At 39.4% G+C, this 23,625-nt stretch overlaps 2 protein-coding genes across 3 annotated transcripts; one reads left to right on the forward strand and one right to left on the reverse strand.

Moving 5' to 3' along the window:
- The first annotated feature begins 139 nt into the window (after positions 1-139).
- LOC110065735 (retinoic acid receptor RXR-alpha-B-like) lies at positions 140-19,045 on the forward strand. 2 transcript variants are annotated; one of them, XM_020772893.2, is made up of 4 exons: positions 140-428; positions 11,229-11,692; positions 13,564-14,187; positions 15,359-19,045. In XM_020772893.2, exons 2-4 carry the CDS (start codon positions 11,233-11,235, stop codon positions 15,592-15,594), a joined length of 1,320 nt encoding a protein of 439 aa, XP_020628552.2. In that variant the 5' UTR covers positions 140-428; positions 11,229-11,232; the 3' UTR covers positions 15,595-19,045. The 2 variants fall into 2 exon arrangements, with proteins under 2 accessions (XP_020628552.2, XP_020628555.2); XM_020772896.2 differs by lacking the exon at positions 140-428 and adding an exon at positions 10,250-10,439.
- An 816-nt stretch (positions 19,046-19,861) lies between these two features.
- LOC110065737 (uncharacterized) lies at positions 19,862-23,337 on the reverse strand. Its single transcript, XM_020772898.2, has one exon. The coding sequence runs from the start codon at positions 21,962-21,964 to the stop codon at positions 21,158-21,160; it is 807 nt and encodes a 268-aa protein (XP_020628557.2). The 5' UTR covers positions 21,965-23,337; the 3' UTR covers positions 19,862-21,157.
- Positions 23,338-23,625: the final 288 nt, after the last annotated feature.

The following is a 23,625-nucleotide window of genomic DNA, read 5'->3' on the forward strand; positions in this document are numbered from 1 at the left end:
GGTTACAAAGTCCGGTGTTTGCAGTTGTACTGTTTGGGAATTGTGTGAAACACGGGGTTAAAAGTTCGATGTTACGTGTATGTGTATACATGTATGTTGACAACTTTTAAGTTCGGATGTTAAGTTACATATTTGATTTTTTTTTTTTAATTTGGCGGAAATGAAACGCCATAGAAGTCGGGGAGCGCATGTGATCTGCAGAATCATGGAAAGGTTTTCATGTTTCTAACAACCACTCAGACATTTGTTTTTTGCGGGCTGGGAATCGCGGAGAGCGGGTGATCCCGCACCTTTGCTCGCTCAATTGTCACGTGACTACTCAGGCCTCCCCGTTCCATTTAGTCGATCGTTCAAGGTGTTTGTTGTGAGCTTTCATCAGCTAGTGGAAGAAAAGTTGTTGTTTCTGCCGCTGTGTCTCCTTAAAAAAGGTGAGTACCTATGCCTTTCTGTTATTTTTCAAGGTGGAAGGGTGATGAATAATGTTTAATAGATCAAGAGAGATGCACGAAAAGAGTTGCATAACAAATCCCAGGCACGCACCAAAACATGTGTATTGCACCGATCTTTGAAAATGTTGCTCAATTCGCCACTGTATTTCTTAACCTTTTCTTTTACGCGAACTCTGAAAGCCGACAATATTACAATTGTAAAGTCGATTAATAGTCAACTTTTGAAATTTACGTTCAGCTGTATGTTCAAATTTTAAAATTTACCTGTTCGCGTGAGTCGTCAAGCTTAGTTCTAGCTACAGCTGACATGAACTTTCATGTGCACGATTCCCCCAAAATCATTTGTCATCGTGGAAAAATGCTCGAAAATCGAAAAGTGGAATATTTCAGTTGTTCTTAATGATCGCAAAGACTTCAATTTTCGTTTATTTTTGTTTGATACTGTGCCTTCCACATCAAATTTTGTTGTCAATGCGTGCTTTTAAGCCGAAAAACCGAAAATTCACTGATCGCCCGCAATAATCTTCTTTGATCCCAAGCTAATATGTCAGATCGACGAAACAACGGTTTTCTCTCATGAGGTAACAAGTCCAGGGCATATTTTTCCAAATATTCTAAGAAACATACGAGTCTTAACTGGCTCGCTTTGGGCGCGTTTTGTATTCAATCCCAATATCATTTCTAGCTGATGCGATATTTTATGCCACTATTCATCGACATGTTTTACATCCTATTGTACAAATATTTCAGTTTCAACTCTCATGTTTCTTTGAAGGAAAGGTTTGCTAGTTTTCACCATAAACATAGGACAGGAAATTGCTGTGTGCGTGACTAATTACTATTATTATATGTTACTCAAACAAAAGCGAAATGGTTTATTATTGATTATAATTAGTCTTCGGTGGCAACTGGTGTTGTTGTGACGGTTGTGGCAGTGTTGCTTTTGGTATATAATTTACTTAGCACCTCTGCTGCAAACGCAAGCTGTGGCAACTTCTACAGATGTGTCAGCTCAGACACGCAGATTCATGCAGCTGTCTACATGTCTGATGAAAATGGCTTTGGCTTTTTGTTGCAAATTTCCTAAGATGAAGAAATTGAAACATGTTTGGAGTGACACAATGTTTGCAGACTAGGTCAGCGCTGTTGAGTTGAATGCAGCTGATGGTTGCTTTTGCCAATCAGATATTTTTCTTTAATGTTATCTCTGCGTAGTAAAGCTGATTTTAGTGGATTTGCATTTCCTCCAGAATCTCAAGTGAACAGATGTGTTACTATAAAAATGTTTTAACTACAATGCATGCATTGAGAGTTAAATTGGATGTCATATCCATGGAACTGTCATCTTCAAACTTTATTGACAGACAGGTATATATTCGCAGCACATGGCATAAATTACAAAGCTGGCAGACACTTGACTTCAACACGTTGTGTTTATATATAATTCACAGACATGCTATTTCAAAACAGCTGAGCTCCTTGCGGGTATCTTTCTCATAGAAAAAGCCCTTTTTTATTACATTTAATGGTAAAGAAATATGCGTGAATGTGTTTGTGAATTTTGAATAAGCAAATGTTGACATGACCTCATGCATGCTTTGTCTGATATCAATTTTATGAAAGGAATAAATGTCCTGTTTTTACATTAATTTTTATACTCATGCCATTTTGGTTACTTGTTAGTGCATATCCAAAAGTATCCTTGGGTGTTGCTTACGTTCTCTCTATGCCAGTGATATGGATAGCATGGTTGTCAGTCGAGAGTAAAGAGTTTTTTAATTAATTCCTTAAGTGAATAAATTCATGAAAATATTCTTGTAACATGCATTCATTTGAATTACTGATGAGGAGCATCTTTCAACATTTGGAGGAGTATGCTGGACTTCCAGGAGCCTGCACCTTATTTCAGGCCAAAATGTGTGATTTTCTCTGCTCTATTTCAGACCTGACTAAAATGTGATGCCTTGATTTCAGGTCTACTTTCTTTATTTCACTCTATTCAGTTATGTCCATGCCCTAGCTTGACTTCATTTTAGTTGGCCTTGGACAGAGATATGACTGTGGAAAAGTTAGATTTTTTTAGTGTTCTAAATTATTCAGAAGCCTTTTTACTCCATTTTGGAGCACAGGCCAGTGACAAATAACTTCCAATCCCCTCTGTACCTAGCCAGGTGTTCTATCTTGGTCCATGTGTAGCCTTTTGACTGGATGGTGCATTCTGTATCCCTTCTCCATCTGTTACACAGTCTCCCTCTCCGTCTGGTACCCTGCGAGTTCCACCAGAGGGCTTTCTGGGCAATGTAGTCAGTTAGCTGTCTAAGTGTATGGCCTGCCCTACAACCATTTCCTGTTCATGATCTCTTATTTCACAGGTGTTTGACCCGTGATGTCCAACAGGTTAGAGATACACTGACGGTACAGAGTAGAGGGCCAGTAAATACAGAGGATTCTGTGCAGGCATCTATTTACAAAAGTCTGTAGTTTTGACATGATCTTCATAGTTGGTCTCCATGTTTCAGAACCATCGAGCAATACAGACTTTATATTTGAATTAATTACTCTAATTTTGGTGGCTGCTGTTCTCTCCCTGGACCTCGAGATGCTCCCTAGAGCATTAAATGCGCTACAAGCTTTCCCAGTTGGTGACAATACATGTATGTCCTCATCTGTTTGTCCAGTTATGATTAAACACCACTTAGTAAGTACATGACAGGTTACATCTTCAATGTCCTGTTTATTGATGGTGATGCTCTCATGTGATTTGTTGTTCATCCTCATGATCTTTGTCTTCCCAGTGTTGATGTTCTAGTTTAGATGATGCAGATTCAAGTTGTTTGGTTTTTTTTCTTGCATCCCAAGAGTGAGTGTAAGCCAAAAGCGCCAGATCATCGGCAATGTCCAGATCTTCAAGTTGGTCTACAAGGCACAACTGTACTTCATTCCTCGAGTCTATTGTTGTCTCTTTCATTGCTCAGTTGATGGTGAGAAGGAAAAGGAACAGACAATCCTGCCTGATTCCTGTTTAATGCTGAACTTTTCAGTTGAACCTCCATCACATGGATAATATGACAGCTTGTGCCTTCATACAAGTTCCTCGCTAACGATATAGTCTTTTTAGGAATTCCGTAACAGGCCATCAGATCCCACAAGACATTTCTAACCAGACTGTCAACTGCCTTTTCATAGTCTACGAAGTTTAAATAGAGCGGAGACCTCCATTCAAGCGACTGCTCCACAATTTTACAAAGAGTGGCAATTTGATCTGAAGTTGACCTTGATGGTCTGAACCCTGCCTTATTCTCATGCAGCATCTCATCTGTGGCATCCCTCATACAAATAGTTTAAGATATAAAATTATTCTGTGTAGTACTTTCCCAGCTGTTGACAGAAGCATGATTCCTGTATAGTTCATACACAAGCTGAGGTCACCTTTCTTCCGTAGTTTGAGCAGGATTCCATCCTGCCACTCTGATAATATACATTCCTATTCCCAGATCTTTGTTAGGAGACTATGCAGCATGCCCACGGAGGTGTTAATATCAGCTTTCAGTATCTCTGCAGGAATGTTATCAGGTGCTGCTGCTTTGTTGTTCTTTGATTGCTTTCTCAACTTCAGTTTCAGTCAGGGGCTCACAAATTTAAATCTAGTTCCTGGTCGGACGGTGGTAGTACTGGAGGATTGATTGGGGGAGTCCTACTGAGAAGTTGTTGAAAGTGCTCTACCCATCTGTTACTCTGATCCTCAGTTGCTGTAACTAGGCAACCATTTAAATCTCTACTTTGGAGGTTGGTTAACTTAAACTTACTCAACATTTGCCTTGTTGTGTCATACACTGTTAGTTTCTTCATATGGTGTTGGCTGGCTGCTGTCTCTGCCTCTTTCGCTAGGCCATCAATGTACTTTTTCTTATCTTTCTTCTCATTTCTCTTGACATCCCTGTTGCTTCTGTGTACTCAGTGTGGGCTCTCTCTTTCTATGCTCTTGTACATGCTCTGTCCAGGTTCTCTTTCCTTGATTGTTTCTGAATGATCTTAGTTCTACAAGATGGAAAAAAATAGTAGCGTAAAGAAAATAGTGCATTTCCAGCAAACATACGAGCTGATCAAGGAGCTGATCAATGTTTCTGGTCCTGAAATTAGTCCACCAGAGGAGTGTGAAAACAGTACATTTTTAACATTTATCATGTAATAACTTCAACTGGGGCCACTAGAGAATTTTAAACCAATTGCAGCACGATTGCAAATGAAAAACTGAGTGTAAAAAAATTGAGTAAATGTAGTCAGGAGATGACATAGTTGATAACAGTGCCGTTTTTTGTCACTGCATGACTTGTATATTTAAGCTGAGTTTATTTGCCGTGATGTTGCCAATCATGTTCTAGCAGTGTAATTGTTAGCTGTTGGATCAGAAAATTTTGATTGGCTGCTAAATGCTTTCAAATTTTGTTTACTTCAATGTAGCAATTGCAGCAAAAAAGCAACAAAATTTCATTTTATCTGAAACCAGTACGTAGGAGACAACTCTTCATCTTCCTGCAACTATTAAGTTACAATTTTATCTCGTGTGATAATTTGTCCCCATGAGGGAACCACTCTGCACAGTGTGGTTACTATGACTACAAACACAGTACACAGTACATGGAGATCCCAACTCTAAAGCCAGCGGCAAAAATAATTTCTTTGTGGTAGCTACTATTTGGATACCAACAACAGAACACTCAGGAACAAAAGCAATTTTCAGCCAATTGAGTGCATGCATGACAAGCATCCATTAAATCTGTTTGCGACACTTTCAAATTATTTTTGTTGCTCTTTTGTTGCCCTGCTCAAGTCAGCAAAATTTAAATGTAATTTGAGGCCAAGCATAAATATGTGTTCCATCGACTACCATTCACACTGCTCCAACATGATTGGTGAGATCCCAAATGAAATCATATTCTTATGGTTTAAAATCATGCTCTGGTTGAAAACTCTGTCATTTCACTGTAAAAGATTTAACTGAATGTTTTTATTAGGGATAATTTTGCTCTCTTTTTTGTTTTAGTTTTTTTTTTTTTCACTTAGTCTTTCATAAACTTAGAGTACTTGATGGTCAAACATCTCTGTCTCAGCATGGCTAAATGTAACCTCATTTTGCAAGATATTTGTTTTTAATTATTTAAGTACTGAGTTGTATATGAATTTTCTGTCAGAAGTCGCCTATTATAAAATATATAATTTATGTAGAAAAGATTAAAATCAGGAAAGGTAAAACAATATAATGTGCAAACATTTGTATGTTTTCTTAGGTGTACTTAAAGAGATGGAAAATGGCTTGATAAGTTAAATTAATTAAATTGTCCTAATACATCACTGCCAGTAAGTCACATTAGTGTTAATGTCTTAAGAACACACAATGTACAAAATAAGAATAATTAGTCTTTTTGTTTTTCATATGAAGCAGGTGCACATCATGTAGCATTCGACAGTGATTGATCAAATTTTCATGGGAAGTGGCTATTGCAGATAAAAAATGAAAATGAAAGGAAGTCTTTTTTTTTTTTTTTTTTAAAAAAAACCTTATAGTGTACTTGTAGTGTAATTTCCTAAAAATGTTTACATTTTGTTTGGTTGATCCTGTATGTCATGGCATGAATTTGAAAGTTTCTTTAACTTGACACATGCTTAATACTAGATTCAAATTTGTTTCTAGTATTTAATAACAGTTTGTACACTTTTCATGAATATTGGTGTCTGAGGTAAACAAGGCTTACAACATTTGCTGTTGATTGTATACCCAAAATTCAGTGCAGTGAGTAGTGACAGTAGTTTATTGGACTCTGTTGGAAAAGGTAAATAAAATTAATGTAAATGTAATTACATGTACATATAAAAGCATTTTATGCAATTTAACTATAGATTCAAAATCTTTTTTGTTTGGAAACTTTAGAGCAAACATATTATGCATCCTTTTGTTGCTGAGCTTTTCAGATGCATTTGGTAATTGTCAGACAGTTTGCTGTAGGCTTTTCATTTATTATTCCTGTATCGTTATATTTACTTTGACATTATTTGTGCAAGGTCTTTGCTTTTGTGAATTTGCTGTATGGTAACCACTTGTAAAGTATGTAAAGAAAGAGTTGAATTGTAATGATATTCCGTGTTTCAATGGAACTACGATGTGCCAATAAAGAGCATGATGTCCTCAAAGGCCATTAATCCCTAGTTACTTTACTATGTCATCAATATGTCACTGTCAACTTCACAGGGTACATTAGCTTGAGAATGTACTTATAATTGAGGATAAGGAAACTCTTTATACGTTCCTATTAAAATATGACAGTGATTGATCTAAAACAGAGGAAATCCTTGGACCTCACCTGTAGCTTTAGATTAGTACTGTTGTTCTTACATGTATTTTAAATATCTTGCAGTGTCGTTTAATTTCACAAAAAGCTGTTTACGTCGTGTTCTGCTGCACTGTTTACAGGCAAAATATTTATAGGTTTGAAACTTTCCTGAAACTACGCCTATTTGATATAATGTAATCTGTTGTAAGATTAGAATCATTAAACCTTTTTTTTTCCAGTTAGAATGCATAAATTTTTGATGGAAAGATCAAGATGTTTGTTTTCCACTGCTAAACTGCTCATGCGTGATCTATCTGTTTCAAGCCTAACAGGACAGGCTGATTACATAACACTTGCCCGTTAGTTTTAGTTCAGTTGCCAGCCCCTCCTAAACTAAATTGCTTCCCCACTTTATTTTCACAGACAAAAATTTCTTTAACCCATCTTTTATACATGTGCATTTTACATTTGTGTTCATTTCTTTTATCAGAGCAAAAACTTGGTCGTCCTAAATTGTTTTTTTCCACTTCTGTTGTGAGATTGATCAGTGCAAAATTTATTCAAACATTTTCTTGAATGTACCACATGTCCCTGACTTCCCTGCTGTCTTGAGTTCTTTTGTGTTTTGAATTGAGGAGCTTGCTTCCTGCTGAGCGTTTGTTCTAAAGGTTAAATCAAAACAAATCTCTTTCCTTTTAAGCAGTTTGATGTGGCCAATGACATTTCACGCTCCCTTTGTTATGGAATAATTTTCAATCCCATCGAAGCGGATAAGCACAGTGGGGTATTAAAGAGCTTTTCAACCACAGGTTTTATAAATTCCCAGTATGTTTAGGATAGTCGGAAGAAGGATAAATAATATATTACAGACAGCCCCTTTCAGACCTACATGTATCAACTCCCTTGGTCTAAGAGAGAGAAACTGAACATTATAAGGCCAGATATAAAGGGATTTTAGGGAAATACTGAAAGCCAAGGAAGGCACTGTCCTATTTTTCAATCTCTGGTAAGAACACTTACTTACTTAGTTTCTATTCTTTTCTCTGTCTTTCAAGTACAAGGTGAAAATATGTGTAGCTAGAACTAGACTACTGTGTATCTCAGACGTCTACACAGAGTATACATACAATGAATGCCGCTGCATTTTTATTTGTGCTTTTTTTTTTTACTTCTAGTCAACTAAAACAAACTCTGACCTCAATATTTCTTCTGTAATTGAAATGGTTGTTTTGACACATTTAACAGTACAAGGAATCATTCCAGAAAAATTACAATTTTTCAGGTAATATTGCCCTCGGAAAATGTCTGGTTTATTCCTAATTTTGAGTTATCCGTGCTAACAGAAGTGATTCTTCAATACAGCATTTTAGAAAGCAGATTTCTATTTTTTGACAAATCACAATTATCCATCATTTCAAAATGCAATATTGAATTTATTTAACGGTAATATATATATGCGTGAGAGTGTAAAGTTCAGATATTGTCCCTGACGTGATCTTTGTAATTATTGCATAATTGTGTGTATGAACTGTTTCATATCTTTATTTTGGTGTGTGAACTTTCCAAATCAATTTTCAACAGTTGATATCATATCATGAAAATGTATGTATGAAATAAATTGTAGAGTTGGTGAATATACAAATGATAACACTTTTGCATAGCAAGTGTTCAGTACATTTGCAATGGGTTACCAACTTACAAATGTTTCAAATTAACCAGATTTCAATGTTGTTGCTTGTCACCTTGAAACAAAATGGTACCTGTAGCAGTATACATCTTATAAACAAATGTTAATATCAGTCTCTCAGACATTGTGGTTTGTCTGAATAATAATTAACTTGTTGTTGCAGAACTGATGTAATTTGATGCAAGCTGGATATATTTCATTTGCTCTGTGACCATGGATAAATACTTCAAGCTTATGTCTCAGTACGCGAAAGAAAAATTCTGAATCATAGCACCGTTATACCAAGTAAATTTTAAAACTGTGCCTAAGAAACTTATTATTCAAAATGCATACATGTACAGATATTGACCACCTTGTCACCGGTGCACATTGTCCTGATTAGGTGAATAAATGTGGTGGACATACTTGAAGCAAAGAGTTACATAGCACAATAGACAAGTGATTCAAGAGACCTGTTAATGCAATTTAATGAAACTTAAGGTGACTCAAAACAGTTTCCGACAGTTAGATTTAGATGAGATATTATAACCACTCTTTATCACTTGATGTGACAATCATGGTATCAAAAAACTGCCAATCATTGGTGAACATGTTGTTATCATTTTCATGACACAATAGGTTACCATAGCAACAGTATAACCTGCTAAAAACAGGCTTATAATTTAAAAATGGCACATTGAAATTTTTTTATATTTATCAAATTTTAAATAGCATGATAAGACGCAACTTTTGGCAAAGTTTTTTAAAAAAAATCTGCAAATAGGGTTCAGGGCCACCTTGAAGTTTTGAAAATTTAAGGTCGCTCTGAACCTTACGTATAATTTTTTTTTTTTAATTTTTCCACAAATTGCGTCTTATCATGCTTATTTCCTAGATGTGTTTCAATTGGACAGCAATATTTTCCTGCCAAAACAAAAAGCAAGTGCAGTTTGACCTGCTTCCAACATGATGTACATAACATTAAGTTTACAAAATTAAGATGGTTGCTCTTTGCTGGCACAGTGGCTTCATGGTTATTGCACTCAATTCCAGATGGAGTGGTCCAGGTTCATGCCCTGGCCGGAGGCATTGTGTTGTGTTCTTGGGCAAGTCTCACAGTGCCTCCCTTCACCCAGGTGTATGAATGGGTACTGGTGACTTTAATGCTGGGGATAACCCTACGATGCACTAGCATCCCATCCAGAGGGGGGGGGGGGGGGGGGGAGTAGAAAAACAATCTGAGTCTCGTCATGCTACAGAAACTGGAGATAAGCACTGGCCAGATTGGCCTCTTGGCTTGTACACAGACTACATGTACATGTAGTTTACCTTTTACTCTTCGTTGCCTTGTACTGTGTGTATTTGTAGTCAGATGAATGTTAAACAATGTTAAACTGTGTGATGAACATCTTCAAATTTGCATGTTCTTAGTCCAGGTGGAGGGAAGGGAGGGAGCTCAAGGAAAAAGGAGGCAGGGAGGTGTAAATGGGGCAGTGGTTTAACACTCTATTTTAATAAGTAAACCGCCACTTCTTTATTGACTTCTTTCCCCCTCCCCCTGAAAGACACACACCCACACAAATACAAAAAAATTCCAGGGAAAACATTTTCATCTTCTCCCAACATACAATGTAATTCTGTAATTGCCATCCTACCCTGTAAACCCTATACACCTTCGTTTTGTTGATACTGTTGAGCATCAAGACCTCCCTCCCCCCTTCCTGCACTCTGCCACTCATTGCCTTGCCTTGGTCTCCCAAAGGCGATAATTTTTTTTGTGGTGACTTTACTACCTGGCAGGGGCGTGACGTCACAAGCGGTACACTGCACGTTGGGTCAAAAACCGTCAGCCTCGTTCTCAAGGGAAAGAGAAGATCTTGAGAACGAGGTTGTTTACAACTGCCAGAAACCTCAAATGCAAATTGCTCAGAATCAGGTTAGGAAGTTATGGGAAGCCGATGGTGGTGACAGCGACTAACGCTGAGCTGCGAGGCGGTAATCTTTTAGCGCTTTAAGATTGTAGTTATTTTACAAAGGAGACATTACTGGAACTGTTAATTTAGTAGCCTTTAAAACCTGTTCTCGTAGCATTGCTCTTAAACTTTTTGTTTAGATAAATGCTCTTTTTCCCAGCAAGTCATCAAAGACACTTCATTATTTTCTTGTTTTCATTCGATTTTTCGGTTTCGTTTAGTTTGTAGAAGACGGCGAAACTCTGTGCCCTTAAGTTTACACGAAATATTGTGTTCAGTAGAAATTTCAGAATTTTTCCGTGTGTGTAGAGATTCTGCAGGTGCCAAAGTATTTGCTAATTAAATTCATAGTAAGGGCTATCAAGTGCCTGTGCTTTTCAAGAAATTCGCTTCATGTTAGAGGTGCTTGGAACGCGTAAAATATTCGTTTACTTTAAAATGTACCCGAAAGTTACTCATAGCGTGTTCTAGTTTGAAATATTTGTTTTTGTTGCGATGTTTGTTTTGTCTCCAGCAACTTCCAAATCGATATTGTGTAGCCGCGTCAGTCTTTGCCATGGCTTTATCTATCTCGCTTACTTAAGCCTATAATTTTGTTTCGTTCTTGTGCGCTTTCCGTCGTATGGACGCCGGATGTAATTTTGAGAAATCTATACCTAGGATATTGCTCGCTTTCTGTCGCCTGTGTTAAGAAGGATGTGTCTTTTCTTAGTATGCTGTATTGACGGCTGCATAAAGTTTACATACATCAGCGATACTGCCATGAATATTCTCACGCAAGCTGAAAAGAGATCATTTTTTTTATTTCCAGATTCATGGAGGGCCAAGCTGGCTTGTTGGACCCAAGTTCGAACGACTTGGCCGATGTGTTTATGGATTTCAGTTTATCGAAACGTGAACCAGACGAACGTGGTAAAGATGATTTCTCTTCGTGCGAATTCAAGCGAAATTCTTCGAGCAGTTCTGTGTCCTCCGGGACAACAGATACTTCAAAACCTCGTGTATCCGTGGACAGTGAGGAAGGCGATGGATCGACCTCGGCGATAAGCACCTCTGCGACTACCGAATGTGTTGTGTGCAGCGACAAAGCAACTGGCTACCACTACGGCGTGTTCACATGCGAGGGTTGTAAGGGGTTCTTCAAGCGCACGGTACAGAAGCAGTTAGAGTATACTTGTAAGGGAGACGGTAACTGCGAAGTCAATCAGATCAACAGGAACCGCTGTCAATACTGCCGTTTCCAAAAGTGTGTAGCAAAAGGAATGCTCAAAGAAGGTGGGCATCTTTTTCGTTAGACTAACACTTAAAAAACTCAGTTCCTCTTTTGTTTCCAAAAAAAAAAAAAGAAAATGAGCAGGAAGTGAGCGGGTGACGCGAAACGCTGAGGGAGGGCTTTTCTGTGTACCAAACTCACGCAAAAAAGAACCTTTTTGGGGTTTGCTTTTTTCGTGGTGTAGACCCGAGCTGGTATATTTCGGCGTATAATGTCCTTATAATTGTCTGTTTGTATTCTCTAGGGTGCACTACAACCTGAAACGTCGAGTTCTGAGCGCTGAACGTTGCTTCAATGGCACTGTGTTTAAGAAAACGAATCGAAATGAATGTAAATTTATTTTAATTTGTTTCTCCGTAATAGCTAACGCGGAAGTTAAAAATAAGAATGAAGGCGTAATATGGAGAACTCCTCAAATCTTGAATTTACTCTCGTGTTTCAGTTGTTTGAAATGTTGCCTGCAACTCTTCACGCTAAAAGATTACCGTGTCAGGATTTAATTGATAATTTGCGATACGCAGTGAATTATCTTACAATTGATATAGACCTCACAACAGACAGTTCTGGAAAAGCAGTAGAGAGGTCCGTATAAACCAAAACAAGGGCACAGGGATGGTTAAGAGTTTGGAACTTTCAGATGGATTGCGAACGATAAAGTCGAAAGATTAAGAATTTCACGATTCACAAAGGTGTAAGATTCGCCACCAGCTTCTGTAGTCGTGACGTGTCTTTAGAAAAACTTGTCAGAAAGAATTCTTGTTATCTGATGCTTTCATGGCAGCTGTCGGTTGTGAAAAGTGTTGCCATTATGGTCGGTTGCGTAGCAACGCTTGTCCATGTTTCGTACCACAAGCACGTGAAAATTATCAGCCAAGCGGAAGCGCCATTCCAGAGGATGACTTTCCCATAATGCGATGCGTTCATGTAGATACAAATCCTTGGAAACATCAGGCACAGAGCTGGGTATTTTGAATTACTTTTAGGGACGGACGATACTATCGTTTAAAGAGCGAATTTTTATTTAGAGTTGGCGTCGGATAATTTGACCTAATAAGTAGAATGAATTATTATTGTTCAGTGCAGTGAAATTATTTTGCGAAATCTCGACTCTCACAAAACGACAGGACCGTTACATGCCGAAGACATGAATGTTTCGTGAAAGTTGCTTAGTCCTGAAGGCTGAGGAATGCCGTTTTCTTTCATGGACGAAATTACGCCTCAAGGCGTTATTTGCCTGTTGACACAAAGGATGTTGTTCCTAAATTCACTAGCTGCCTTCTTTGGATCACACGTGAGGAGGTCAAGGGATTGCGTTTCCCTTCTTTAAAGTCACCAAACACCCACCTTGAGGTTTTTTAAAACAAAGATCATAGAAATGAGTGAGATACGGTTGGGCAATGGCGCTTCTAAGTTTTCAGTGCTCAGTTCTCGTTCCTGCTCCGCTACTGACCCAAACACGGGTTAATTTCACACTAAGAAAACACGTATGATATCGGTATCGCTGGCTGTATCCATTCACCGCACCCCTACCCAGTGTCTATTTACCCTGACCTTTGGGTATCATGACGCCCCCCCCCCCCCCGCCCCCTTGCGTTATGTCAAACCATTTTTCCACCACTTTTAATTTCCTATTTGTCATGTATTTAGCATCTTTCCAATTCATTATACCATCAGAGCTGCGAGTGAAAATCGCGGCAGCGGGGGTGAAGGCATAGTAGCGTTCCTAGTATTCATTAATCCCCCACCCCTTTCACCCCTGTTAATTCTCTGTTTTTGCACTGCATTACCCCATCGTTATTACATCCCCCCCCCCCCTACCCCGCACCGATCAATTCTCCATTAAACTTGACCTTCTGGTTTCATTATCCCAAAGCTGTGAGGGAGGATCGCACCCCCGGAGGACGACATCGTCATCGCTCCCTGCAGGATCATCGTCCTAAAAAGCAACGGGCTCGAGACGACGCCACGAACGGGACAACAGACGGACTTGATCCTAGTGTTGAAAGCGCTGCGGCGAAACCGAAACCGGCAGAGCCCGAGACTCCACAGGAGGATTTCATGTCGTTTATAGAAAAGATCGGAGAGCAAGTTACTCAGATCCCTCATATCCCAGGACAGACTTATGAAGATGAAACTACCAAAGAAAAAGACGTCAACAAGATGATGGAGTTAGCTTATCAAGAGCTGTACATGATCATTCAATGGGCGAAGGATGTGCCTGGATTCAAGGAGATCGATCTGGAAGACCAGGTTTGCCTACTCAAAGCGTCCTTTATGGATCTTAATGTGTTTCGCCTGGCGTACAGATCGGTGCCGTGCGATCCCATGTCGCTAAGGTTTGGCAAGGAATTTTTCTGTGAAAAGCACGAAGTTACGGCGTTTGGTTGGGGCGAGGACTTGGTCGACACCACGTTGGAGTTTACTGATAAGCTGCGCAGTTTGAATATGGATGTCAACGAGTTTGCCTGTTTGAATGCGCTTGTTCTTCTCTCTCCAGGTTTGTGCCCATTTTTCTCACTGTACGTTGACTTTGCAGTCAAAGTCCTGTGATAACGTAACCTCGCACTCAAGTCTCACTCTACGCGGAACGGGAATAAAGTTTGAGGGGCCGCTGGAGATCTGTGTACGAGATCCGTTGCCCCCTCACACCCTCACCCCCTCGGGGTGTGCGTGGGAAGTGGGTGGGGGAGAGTGCCCTTTTGAAAGCGATGGACATTCTCATTGAACATTTTTAAAAATAAGTATGTCAAACTGTCGCTGGCGTATTAGACTGACGTTTGACTCGGGCTTTCAGGGGAGTTTTAAGCCGACACAAGCACAAGCGCAAGCACAAACGCAAGCAATAACGATGACCCAAGTGAAAACGAAATTCGACGCAAACACAATCACAAGCAAAATCATTCGAACCTTCCGGCATTTTAGAAAACTGTTCAGGCGCGAGGTAATCTGGATCCAGTGTTTTCATTGGCCAAGCATAGCCACGTGTGGTAAATATCCTTGTGCTTGTGTTATGCCTGAGCGGTATTTCGTTTTCACTTGTTGTAGCGCAAACAGAAGTATAAGCGCAAGCGCAGGAAAAAGGAAAAATTTTGATCCTTGCGCTTGTGCTTATGCCTGCGTCAAGGCCGTTTTCACGGTGAAATAAGGATAAAGGTGTTTGCGCTCGTACTTGCGTCGCTAGTGAAAACCAGGCTTTATTTTCCACCTGGATGGCATGCTAGTCCATCGCAGGGTACTCCCCAGCAGTCTGCAAGGTTACCTGAACAATTTGCAGCTACTTATTTATACTTCGTGGTGTATAGAGGCTATGACAGTGAAGTTCTTGTTCGAGAATATGCAATAAAATAACTCTGGTCAGGGCTGGAATCCCCAAAAGAGGAGCCCAAAATGGTACCAGAGACTCTTTCCGAAAGCGGTTGAGACTGTTGCATCGAAGTAAGCAGCATTGCGCAGGTATAACATGCAACCCTGTGAATGGTGCAAAGTGATTTTCTTCTGGCGGGGACCGCCATTGGGGCATGTCCTCCTCCTCCTTCTCCTCCTCTCCCCGCTTAGCCCCCTCCCCCCCCCCCCCCCCCCCGCTAAGGCGAATAGTGACGTTACAACAATCATTGCTAAACTGTCTCATATGGTCAGAGCAATCATTTGAATCAATCGTCTTTCCTCAGATACGCCCGACCTCAAAGATAAAGAAAAGGTTACTCAGCTGCAATCGAAGGTCAACAGCCACTTGCGTGACTATTCCGCTTCGCGTTACCCACAGAAGGTCAATCGCCTTGGCAAGCTGCTTCTCTGCCTTCCAACCTTACGCTTGTACAGCGAGAAAGCAATGGAAAATTATGTCACGCTAGAGTTCTTTGGCAAGTTGGATATGCCGCCTTTGGTGGCCGAGCTTATGGAATGATGTCAAGGTGACAGGGCGTGACTTTAAGTCACGCAACAGTGTTGTGATTGAAGACTGAGTAGATTGAACCACATGTGATTCTCGCAATCTTGACGACAACAGACAATATTGAGATATTAAACAAGCTTATCTGAAAACGTGATAAAGCTCATAATTGAACTCATCTCGAGGATATGTTAAGGTTTGTATTCAATAACAGAAATTAGAAGGCGCACTATAAAAGAGGGCTTATCGAAGGAAACTATAGAAGGACCAAAAAATCACCCCAAATGATGAGATATGTTAACCCACGGGTCTATGGTACCGTGTGTCCGTGAGAAGGGAAAGAAAAAAAGACATAATTTCGTGATAAAATCCGAGCGGAAATTAGACAGTGTGTAGAACTATAATAGCCACGCATTTAATTTCGTTGATAAGAAGTAAGATTGACTTTCAAATCAGAAGTATCGTAGAAGTATCATAGCGCAGGCTTGCCCTATGAAGAAATCCAAGAATTTCAAACTCACGAGTAAGGGAAACACTTCAGCTGATAATGCATGTGTTAGTGAATAAGGTTTGTTGCGTGAGAACTGCGAAAGAGGTTTTTTGATTTTCAGGGGAGTTGATGGGTATTTTGGTAGTAGAACAAGAATTTCACAGAAGCAAACGTAAGAGTTATATGTAAGTGAGAAGCTGTTCAGGTTGGAAAGACTGAGTTGTATCTTCTTTATAGTGCGCCTTCGTAGTGAAGTTGAATTTCTTTTGATTTATCAGTGATTACTGGAAGCTATCCATGGAGCCAGTTAGAACTATAAAACCGTCGCTGCCTGCTAGTCTTATCTGTTTATTATTCTGTTGATAGAAGATGTTTTAAATATTGACAAGATATCCGAATGCTCTCGAGTTTTGGTAGAAACTATATATTCGGGCGCGTTCGGAAAACGTCGATAGCAATCGGCAGTGCACGGCTCTGAAATTGACTAATTTGTCTTTTGTGTTGATTTGTTGTCTTTTTAAATCATTGTGTTGAGAGGAAGAGGTATCTTCTAAAGATAAACAACGATTACGTGTCGTTTAAAACAAGACGTTGAAAAAATATTTTTACAGTGACTTTCTGCCCTTATTGATATTAAGATTTGACAACTTTTGAAATTCCTGTAAGGTCTCAGTCGATTAAAGTGCTAGCAGTGCACGTGGATGTCATAGCACGTGATTAAATCGCACGTGCATTTGGTGGCTTTGTTTTCCCGTTTCATAGACTAACACTAACGTCGTTTGTGATTGGATTAAAGACTGTGGACGCTTTCCATTCAAACAAAATTCCGAAAATTTCGAAACGGGGACAACTGGTACGGAAATTTCCTGGAAAAGTTTCCAGAAAATCCGGAAATTGTCGAATGTCCCTGAAGCGAACTATTCAACCGAAAATTTCGGAAATTCGGGGAGGAAATTCAAATGGAAGGCGAATTCCCGGTAAGAAATTTTAAACAATGTGGGTATATATTGCAAGATTGTCCTATATTCTGTTCCATTCGACGCAAGAAAAATTTCCGGAAATTCAAACCGGCATTGTCGGTCGAATGGAAAGTGCCCGAGGTATACTCAAATGTTCAAAAATTTCTTACAATTTGTGATCCAGTTGACCCCGTTTCAAGAATATTTTGGTCGAATAGTAAGCAGTCTGTGTGATGAACGCAAAATAGACCTTTTGTAGAGTTGACGCGTTTTGCCGGAGACGGTTTTGGAAATCATTTCTACTCACCTCAAAATGTTTAAAAGTTGTCAAATTTAAATTTTAAGAAACCAAAGGACTGACAAGGTTATGTTGCCAGCCTTTTAAAAGAGTTGTAACAAATAATATTATCGTTTGCGAAGTAATTTATATATAGTTTGAAACCGTTTGGTATTTAGAGAATCGTGACACAGTTTTATCAAGTCCAACACCCTGTTGGATGATAAATGTCCGCTTTCCCCGCGCACTTTCGAGAACTGGTCGGCCCAGGGCCCTTGGACGAGAACCAGACAGCGCGGTGGAATTGAAACGTCCGGAACCCAGGGTTAAGGAGCCTGGTTCTTCAACTCCAGAGAACTTAGATTAGATATGATTTTCTGGTTCTTCATCTTGAGATAACTTAGATTAGATATGAGTTTCCCATATATGTGAGTCTATAACGTGCCCTTGCGGAAAAAAATATGGTGTAGATATTGCATCTAGTAGGAGTTCTATCCAATATGGTGGCCGTTAGGAATATACGTTTATGTTTAAAAGAAGAGACATGGTCTAAAAGAGTTTTAACCATTATTAAACTTATCCTTAGCGCGATCACTTACGAGAGACCTAGATACTAGGAGAGTTATATTAAGAGAAATATTAGTTGGTGCACTTGTAAAGTTCTTGTGTCAGAGCCTGTGGTTTAATTGCCAGGGCCTAGAAGAGAGATAAAAAGAGGATGTGCGAAGAAACCAGCGCCGTGCGAGGTCTCCCTCAATTTTAAGACCTTTTTAAGGATAATTATGACAAAAAGCCAACATATTGGCTGCTTAGCTGTTGAAAAACAGGAGTTGTTTGTGTACATTATGGTAAAAACCGAAGATTTTCCGTGTTTTTACATAAACCAATCAGAAACACGCACAGGAACTGACGTCATGCTACTCAGCAACACTTGTGACCGTCAAACCCGCGGGCTCAGTCATTCCTTGAAGTTCAAAAAAGGTTTCTTGTTTCCTCTAGTGACTTGTTTGCAGAAAATAATAGTAGATGCCAGAGACGTCAAACGTACAAACTTTCAGCCTCGTTCCCAGGGAGAAGGTAGACCTTGGAAACGAGGCTGAAGACTCAAATGTTAGTTGAAAGAGCCAATTCAATATTATAGAAAAAAAAGTTATGGATTTCAGCAAGAACTGATTGAAGCACCAGTTCTGAGATAATTGAGGGAGACTTACATGCAGTGATTGTGGGGCTAAATGAAATAGCTCGTACTTCTTGTTTCTATAATTTTAAGAATAAAAAAATGAGATAAATATTAACTGTATGACTAAGTATTTAAGATTAAACGTTTCAGGTTGGGTTTGATGGTCATGATTATGTATGGTTTGATGAACTGCCTGGCCTAAGTACGAGGTATCTCATTTACAAGTCTTGGACAGTGAGGTTGGGGACATGAATAAATCGATGATTAGTAACTCGTGAACTAATGCCACTGCTCTTTTACAGCATTGAATGACATGTTCAACTTGTTAAGTATCCAGAACTCATTGTCCAAGGTTACAGTCCCGTCAGTCTAATGTTGACATTCTCAGCTGGGCTTTTCTGTGAGGTCGATTGTGGCCTCGCTGTCATGCGGTCATTTGATCATTTTGACCGTCATTCCCGGATGTTAATAATACATAAATAAGACTAAGTAAAACTTAGGATAAAAAGATTTAATTTGTTCAGGTTGTAAGAAATAATAAAGACACATGATTTCTCGTATTTTTATGGGGTTTTTGGCTTAGCTACCTTACGTCATCAGCCGCCTCTTGTTAGCCTCTTTGTCACAACGACATAAGCACAAGCACGAACGTAAGCGTTACGGTAGCGAGGATGCATACAACACAATCATAAGTATAAAGGCATGCGCAGAATGGATAGTTGCCTTATTTTAGCCTCCAACCTCCTCGAAACAGTAAAAAAGATGGCAGACTTACTCTTATGTTTATGCTTACAGCAGCGCGTTCCCACTTGACATATGTAAAAGCACAAGAAGAATCAATACTTTGTTCTGCTTGTGCTTATGATTGTATTGTGGGTGTCCTCACTACTGTTATCCTTATGCTTGTGCTTACCGTTGTTGTGAAAACCAGGCTCAAGGTGACCACCATTGCCACGTTGCGCGGGAAATAGTATCCCGTATCAAGTATCCCGAGCTGCGCTCGTGCATTTCCCGCCATATCGAATTGCATTGAGGTGCAGCCGGGGCGCTGCATCCAAGATGGCAACCAGGCCGCAAATCACATGGCACTTACGTTGCGCGATTGGTATGCCACCATTTTTGAAAGCAAAGTAGAGCGACTTTTAAGCGACATAACAAAATTTTTGGTTTGGGAAAGCGACATATCGGCTAGCGATGCGGTGCGCGCAGAATGCAAGGCAGTATTGGTCCCGCCGAGTATGTGCCTAATGTGGTATAGTGAAATGATTTTAGGCGGAGCTAGAAAATTGACCGATGAAACAGTAGAGTATGTTTGAAGTTTAAGAACACATAAATTTGAACGTTTCCCCAACACCTCCCTACAAATATCAACTGGCCATGAGAGATTTTATTTTATTGTGTTTGTCTTTCGTTGTTCATCAATACCAGCTGACGCGTTGACACGATTGTTCAATATTTTCTTCGCTCTTTTCTCGCTTAAATTTATCATTTTATAAAAGAAATAAAATTCAGGACACCAAAAGGCGATCGTTGATCACAGTTACAAGATTTTCAGATAAGAAAATGACTGATGAATTATTGCTCGGACCAAACAAATTAATTTTTAATGAGTATATCGGGGATTTCCCTTTTATGGGTTAGTTGCAAGGCGTGTTTCCACTAGTTCTGCTCTTTAGAACTTAACTTTTCTAGTCATACGAGATGCAGTCACTTATTTTTGACTCCTTGACGTAATATGTGGTAATATATCAAACACGAAATACCGCGTTTGACCACTTTCCAAACACGACGCGCAGCGGAATATTTAATTTATGAAGAACCTCGAGGTGTTTGGAATTTTGGTCAAACACGGTATTTCTTTTTGGTATATCTTCTCAATCGAAGCTAAAATTCAAGGAGAAAATGGAGAAAAAAGATAGTAAAAATCTATGCTAATTAAGATAAGATATCCAAACACCGTGACGGTCTTGATTTGCATTGTTTGAACTTGATGACATATTAATGAGTTTGAAAAAAACATGTCCCAAAATTTGTGGTGTTATGTAAATTTATTATAACTTATACGTTTATGTTGATTAACTCAATCCACCAGGGATTGAACTGTAAGAGTTTTGTGCTAATTCCGAACCCAGATCTCCCACTTTACAGCGTCAAACACAGTGCGATCTGAGTACGACTCACTGTCCTCTATATTCTGAATATTATTTTACTGATAAAAAATTCAAGCAGGATAGCTACATTATCTAAACAGAAAATTGTATAGAGTTTGCATTTTTACGAGAACTGCCGACAGGCACCATAAGCAAATTTACGATCAGAATTTATCCGATACTGTTACTAATCCTTTTGCCGCCAGCTGTTAGCGTTTACAGTCTTCACAGAGTGGTTTTGAGATTACAAAGTGAAATCTAAAATACATCATCGTAAAGTTCTGAAAGTAAACTTTCTCTAACCCGTTTCAAATATTGAATTAAGTGTGACTCAACCTGGGCTAACCTGAGCCCTAAGTCCTTTTGGTAAATATAAAAAAACTAATAAAAAACGGAACAGATCTATAATATATCATAGTGTATTTTAAATATAAAAATAAATACCCTATAAATTCAATCTTCTACGTGACATAAATAGTGGTTATTTTTATAGTATATCAGGACTATACCTCTTAAACTTACTTAGCATAGTTCAATGTTTTTTGGCAAGATCTTTTTCGCGGCCAGCGCCTCGTAGTGTGGCATACACTCTTCTACAACAGCTGCTACTTCAGGCGGCAGATCTTCCACGTCAAACGCCGTGCAGGCTCGGGACCTGTTCTTCTTCACTCTTGGTTTGAATCCTGAACTCTTCAGGGCATCCTCGTGCCACCCAGCCCAGGTGTCCCACTCCGGTACAGGACCCGGCTCCCACGAAGTCATGTTCTCTTCATACTCCAGACCCACTGCTTCACAGTAACTCTGCAGGATTTCGTTTGGATAATCCAGAAGATCGTCTGCATCGACGACAACGGGATTTCTGTGGATGTTTCTGTCGACGAACTCGTACAATTCCAACATCTGGCGAAATCCCGCTTCCGCGGGATCGAAGTAATCCCATCCCGTAAGCTTCGGATTCGTGGAGGCCTTGAAGAGCGAGTAAACTGCTTTTAGAGGATGGCGGATCAGGAAGGAGTGCTGAAAGTTTTTAAAACCCTCTTCAGTGAAAATATGCATCTTGTTTTCCACGCAGTAAGCCATCTCCTTTGAGAACAAGAAATCTCTGCCATCGTACTCTTTTTGAAGCATTTTGCTAATGGAACGGTATGTAGCTTGATGATTGGTCTCTTGTGAGGCGTATCTTGGACTTTGCTTCTCTGGGCCAAAGTAGTACGCTTTTGAGTACGGTTCGTGAAAGATTTTCGAGTTCTTGAGAGTCATGATCGATCTCTCAAACGCCGTCGAGACGCAACGGGGAGCCGTCCATAGAATTATTCTATTTTTTGACATATTGTTAAAGGCTGTGTCAGCGCTGAATAGTACGAACGAATTTGATATAACTTCTTCAGATACTTATTTTCCCGCTTGTCTGTGCGATAAGCTTGTTCCAGCTGACCACCAAGGGTTCTTCTGTGTACGATTCACTCTTTTGATATTAGCTTTCCTTGTGTCCAGAAGTCTGCTTTACTATCAATGGATCTCAAATGGGTCTGGGCGTTGATTCAATCCCGCGGTTTTTATAGCCTGTGACCCGCTGCTCGCAGTGTGTCAAAGGTGCGAAGTATGCTCCCCACGCACTGTCAACTTGAACGTACTCCAGAGAAACAGGTGTACGCTTAGGAAAGCAATTTCCTTCCTTTCACGAAGAAAAAACTGAATGCAACAATTCGCGAAACAATCACATCGGGAAAATCAAAGTGCAGTCCAAAAACCCAATTGAAAGACACACTTTCAGTTTAAGAATCGAGCTACTAAGAATAAATGATGTACTTGAAAGTTTAATGAGAAACCAAAGCTTCTTTTTGCAATTTAAACTGGCTTTGTTTATCCAGTGGATCGCGGGATTAAAAGATCATTTATAGCGGTTTTTATCAAGCTTAGTGGCTATTTGAACATCTGTGTTCTGGCCACAAAAGAAGCCATGTTAAGTTCTGTGACGTCACTTGTTAAAATCCACCTGAGTAATAATTTCTTGCGGGGCGATTTGCGCGCACGAGCTGCTCGCGATTTTTAATCCAAAAATTACAATGAAGCATACATTTGTCGGAAATACTATTCAATGCTAGTCAAGAAAAAAAGAAAGTTTTAAAGCTATGTTTAGAAACATAATTATCAAGAGAAGCGATAACATTTTTAACGCGGTTTTAGATCAACTGACCGTGAAAATTTGACCATGTGATAAGAAATCAAATTGTGCCTCAGAAAATGACGTATATAAATAACTAAAGGATTTAAGCTCATTAATAATTCGTCATGACTGTGACGGGTGTTTGGCATGGATATCAGATCTTAATTAGCATAGATTTTTACGATTCCATTTCTCTGTTTTCTCCTTGGTTTTAGAATCGAACACTCAACACTGTGTTTGACCACATTACCAAACACCACGAATTTCGTCAAAAACTCTCCACTACGCGTCTTATTTTTCACTGTCTTCTCGCTGTTTGGAAATGTGGTCAAACACGGTCTTGTGTGTTTGATCTATTACTTGAAATACTTCTCTGCTTCCTTCTCAGAGTTTTTGACAATTCGCTCACTGTCAAAGTATCAAGATTGTGTCTCTGCGATCAGGCTATATGAAAAAACCTCTTTTTTGCCTCTTTTTATGGCATTAAATTAAGATTGAAAAAAAAAAAAAAAAAAAAAAAAAAACAGTTGAAAGAGAAGCGAATAAGAATGTCTTAAGACCAGCGCCACTGCATCCAACTAATATGTTATCATTAATTGTAGATTATTACGTATCTGTCTTCTTAGTGGACTCTCTTCTACTAGTTTCAACACCTGTTTGGAAATTTTCTTTTCTTTCCAGTCTCTTCATGGTTTATTTTCGTCGTGGGGACATTAAAAGATGCAAACTGAGATAATCGGTCTAATAACATTTAAGATAACACCTGCCACAACACTATGTAGTAACTGGCATCATCTGATGATCGGCGGAGAACTGACTGCAG

The sequence above is a fragment of the Orbicella faveolata genome, unplaced genomic scaffold, assembly GCF_042242905.1.
Source record: "Orbicella faveolata isolate gen_17 unplaced genomic scaffold, um_ofav_v1 contig_25, whole genome shotgun sequence".
In the NCBI taxonomy this organism is placed as follows: domain Eukaryota; kingdom Metazoa; phylum Cnidaria; class Anthozoa; order Scleractinia; family Merulinidae; genus Orbicella; species Orbicella faveolata.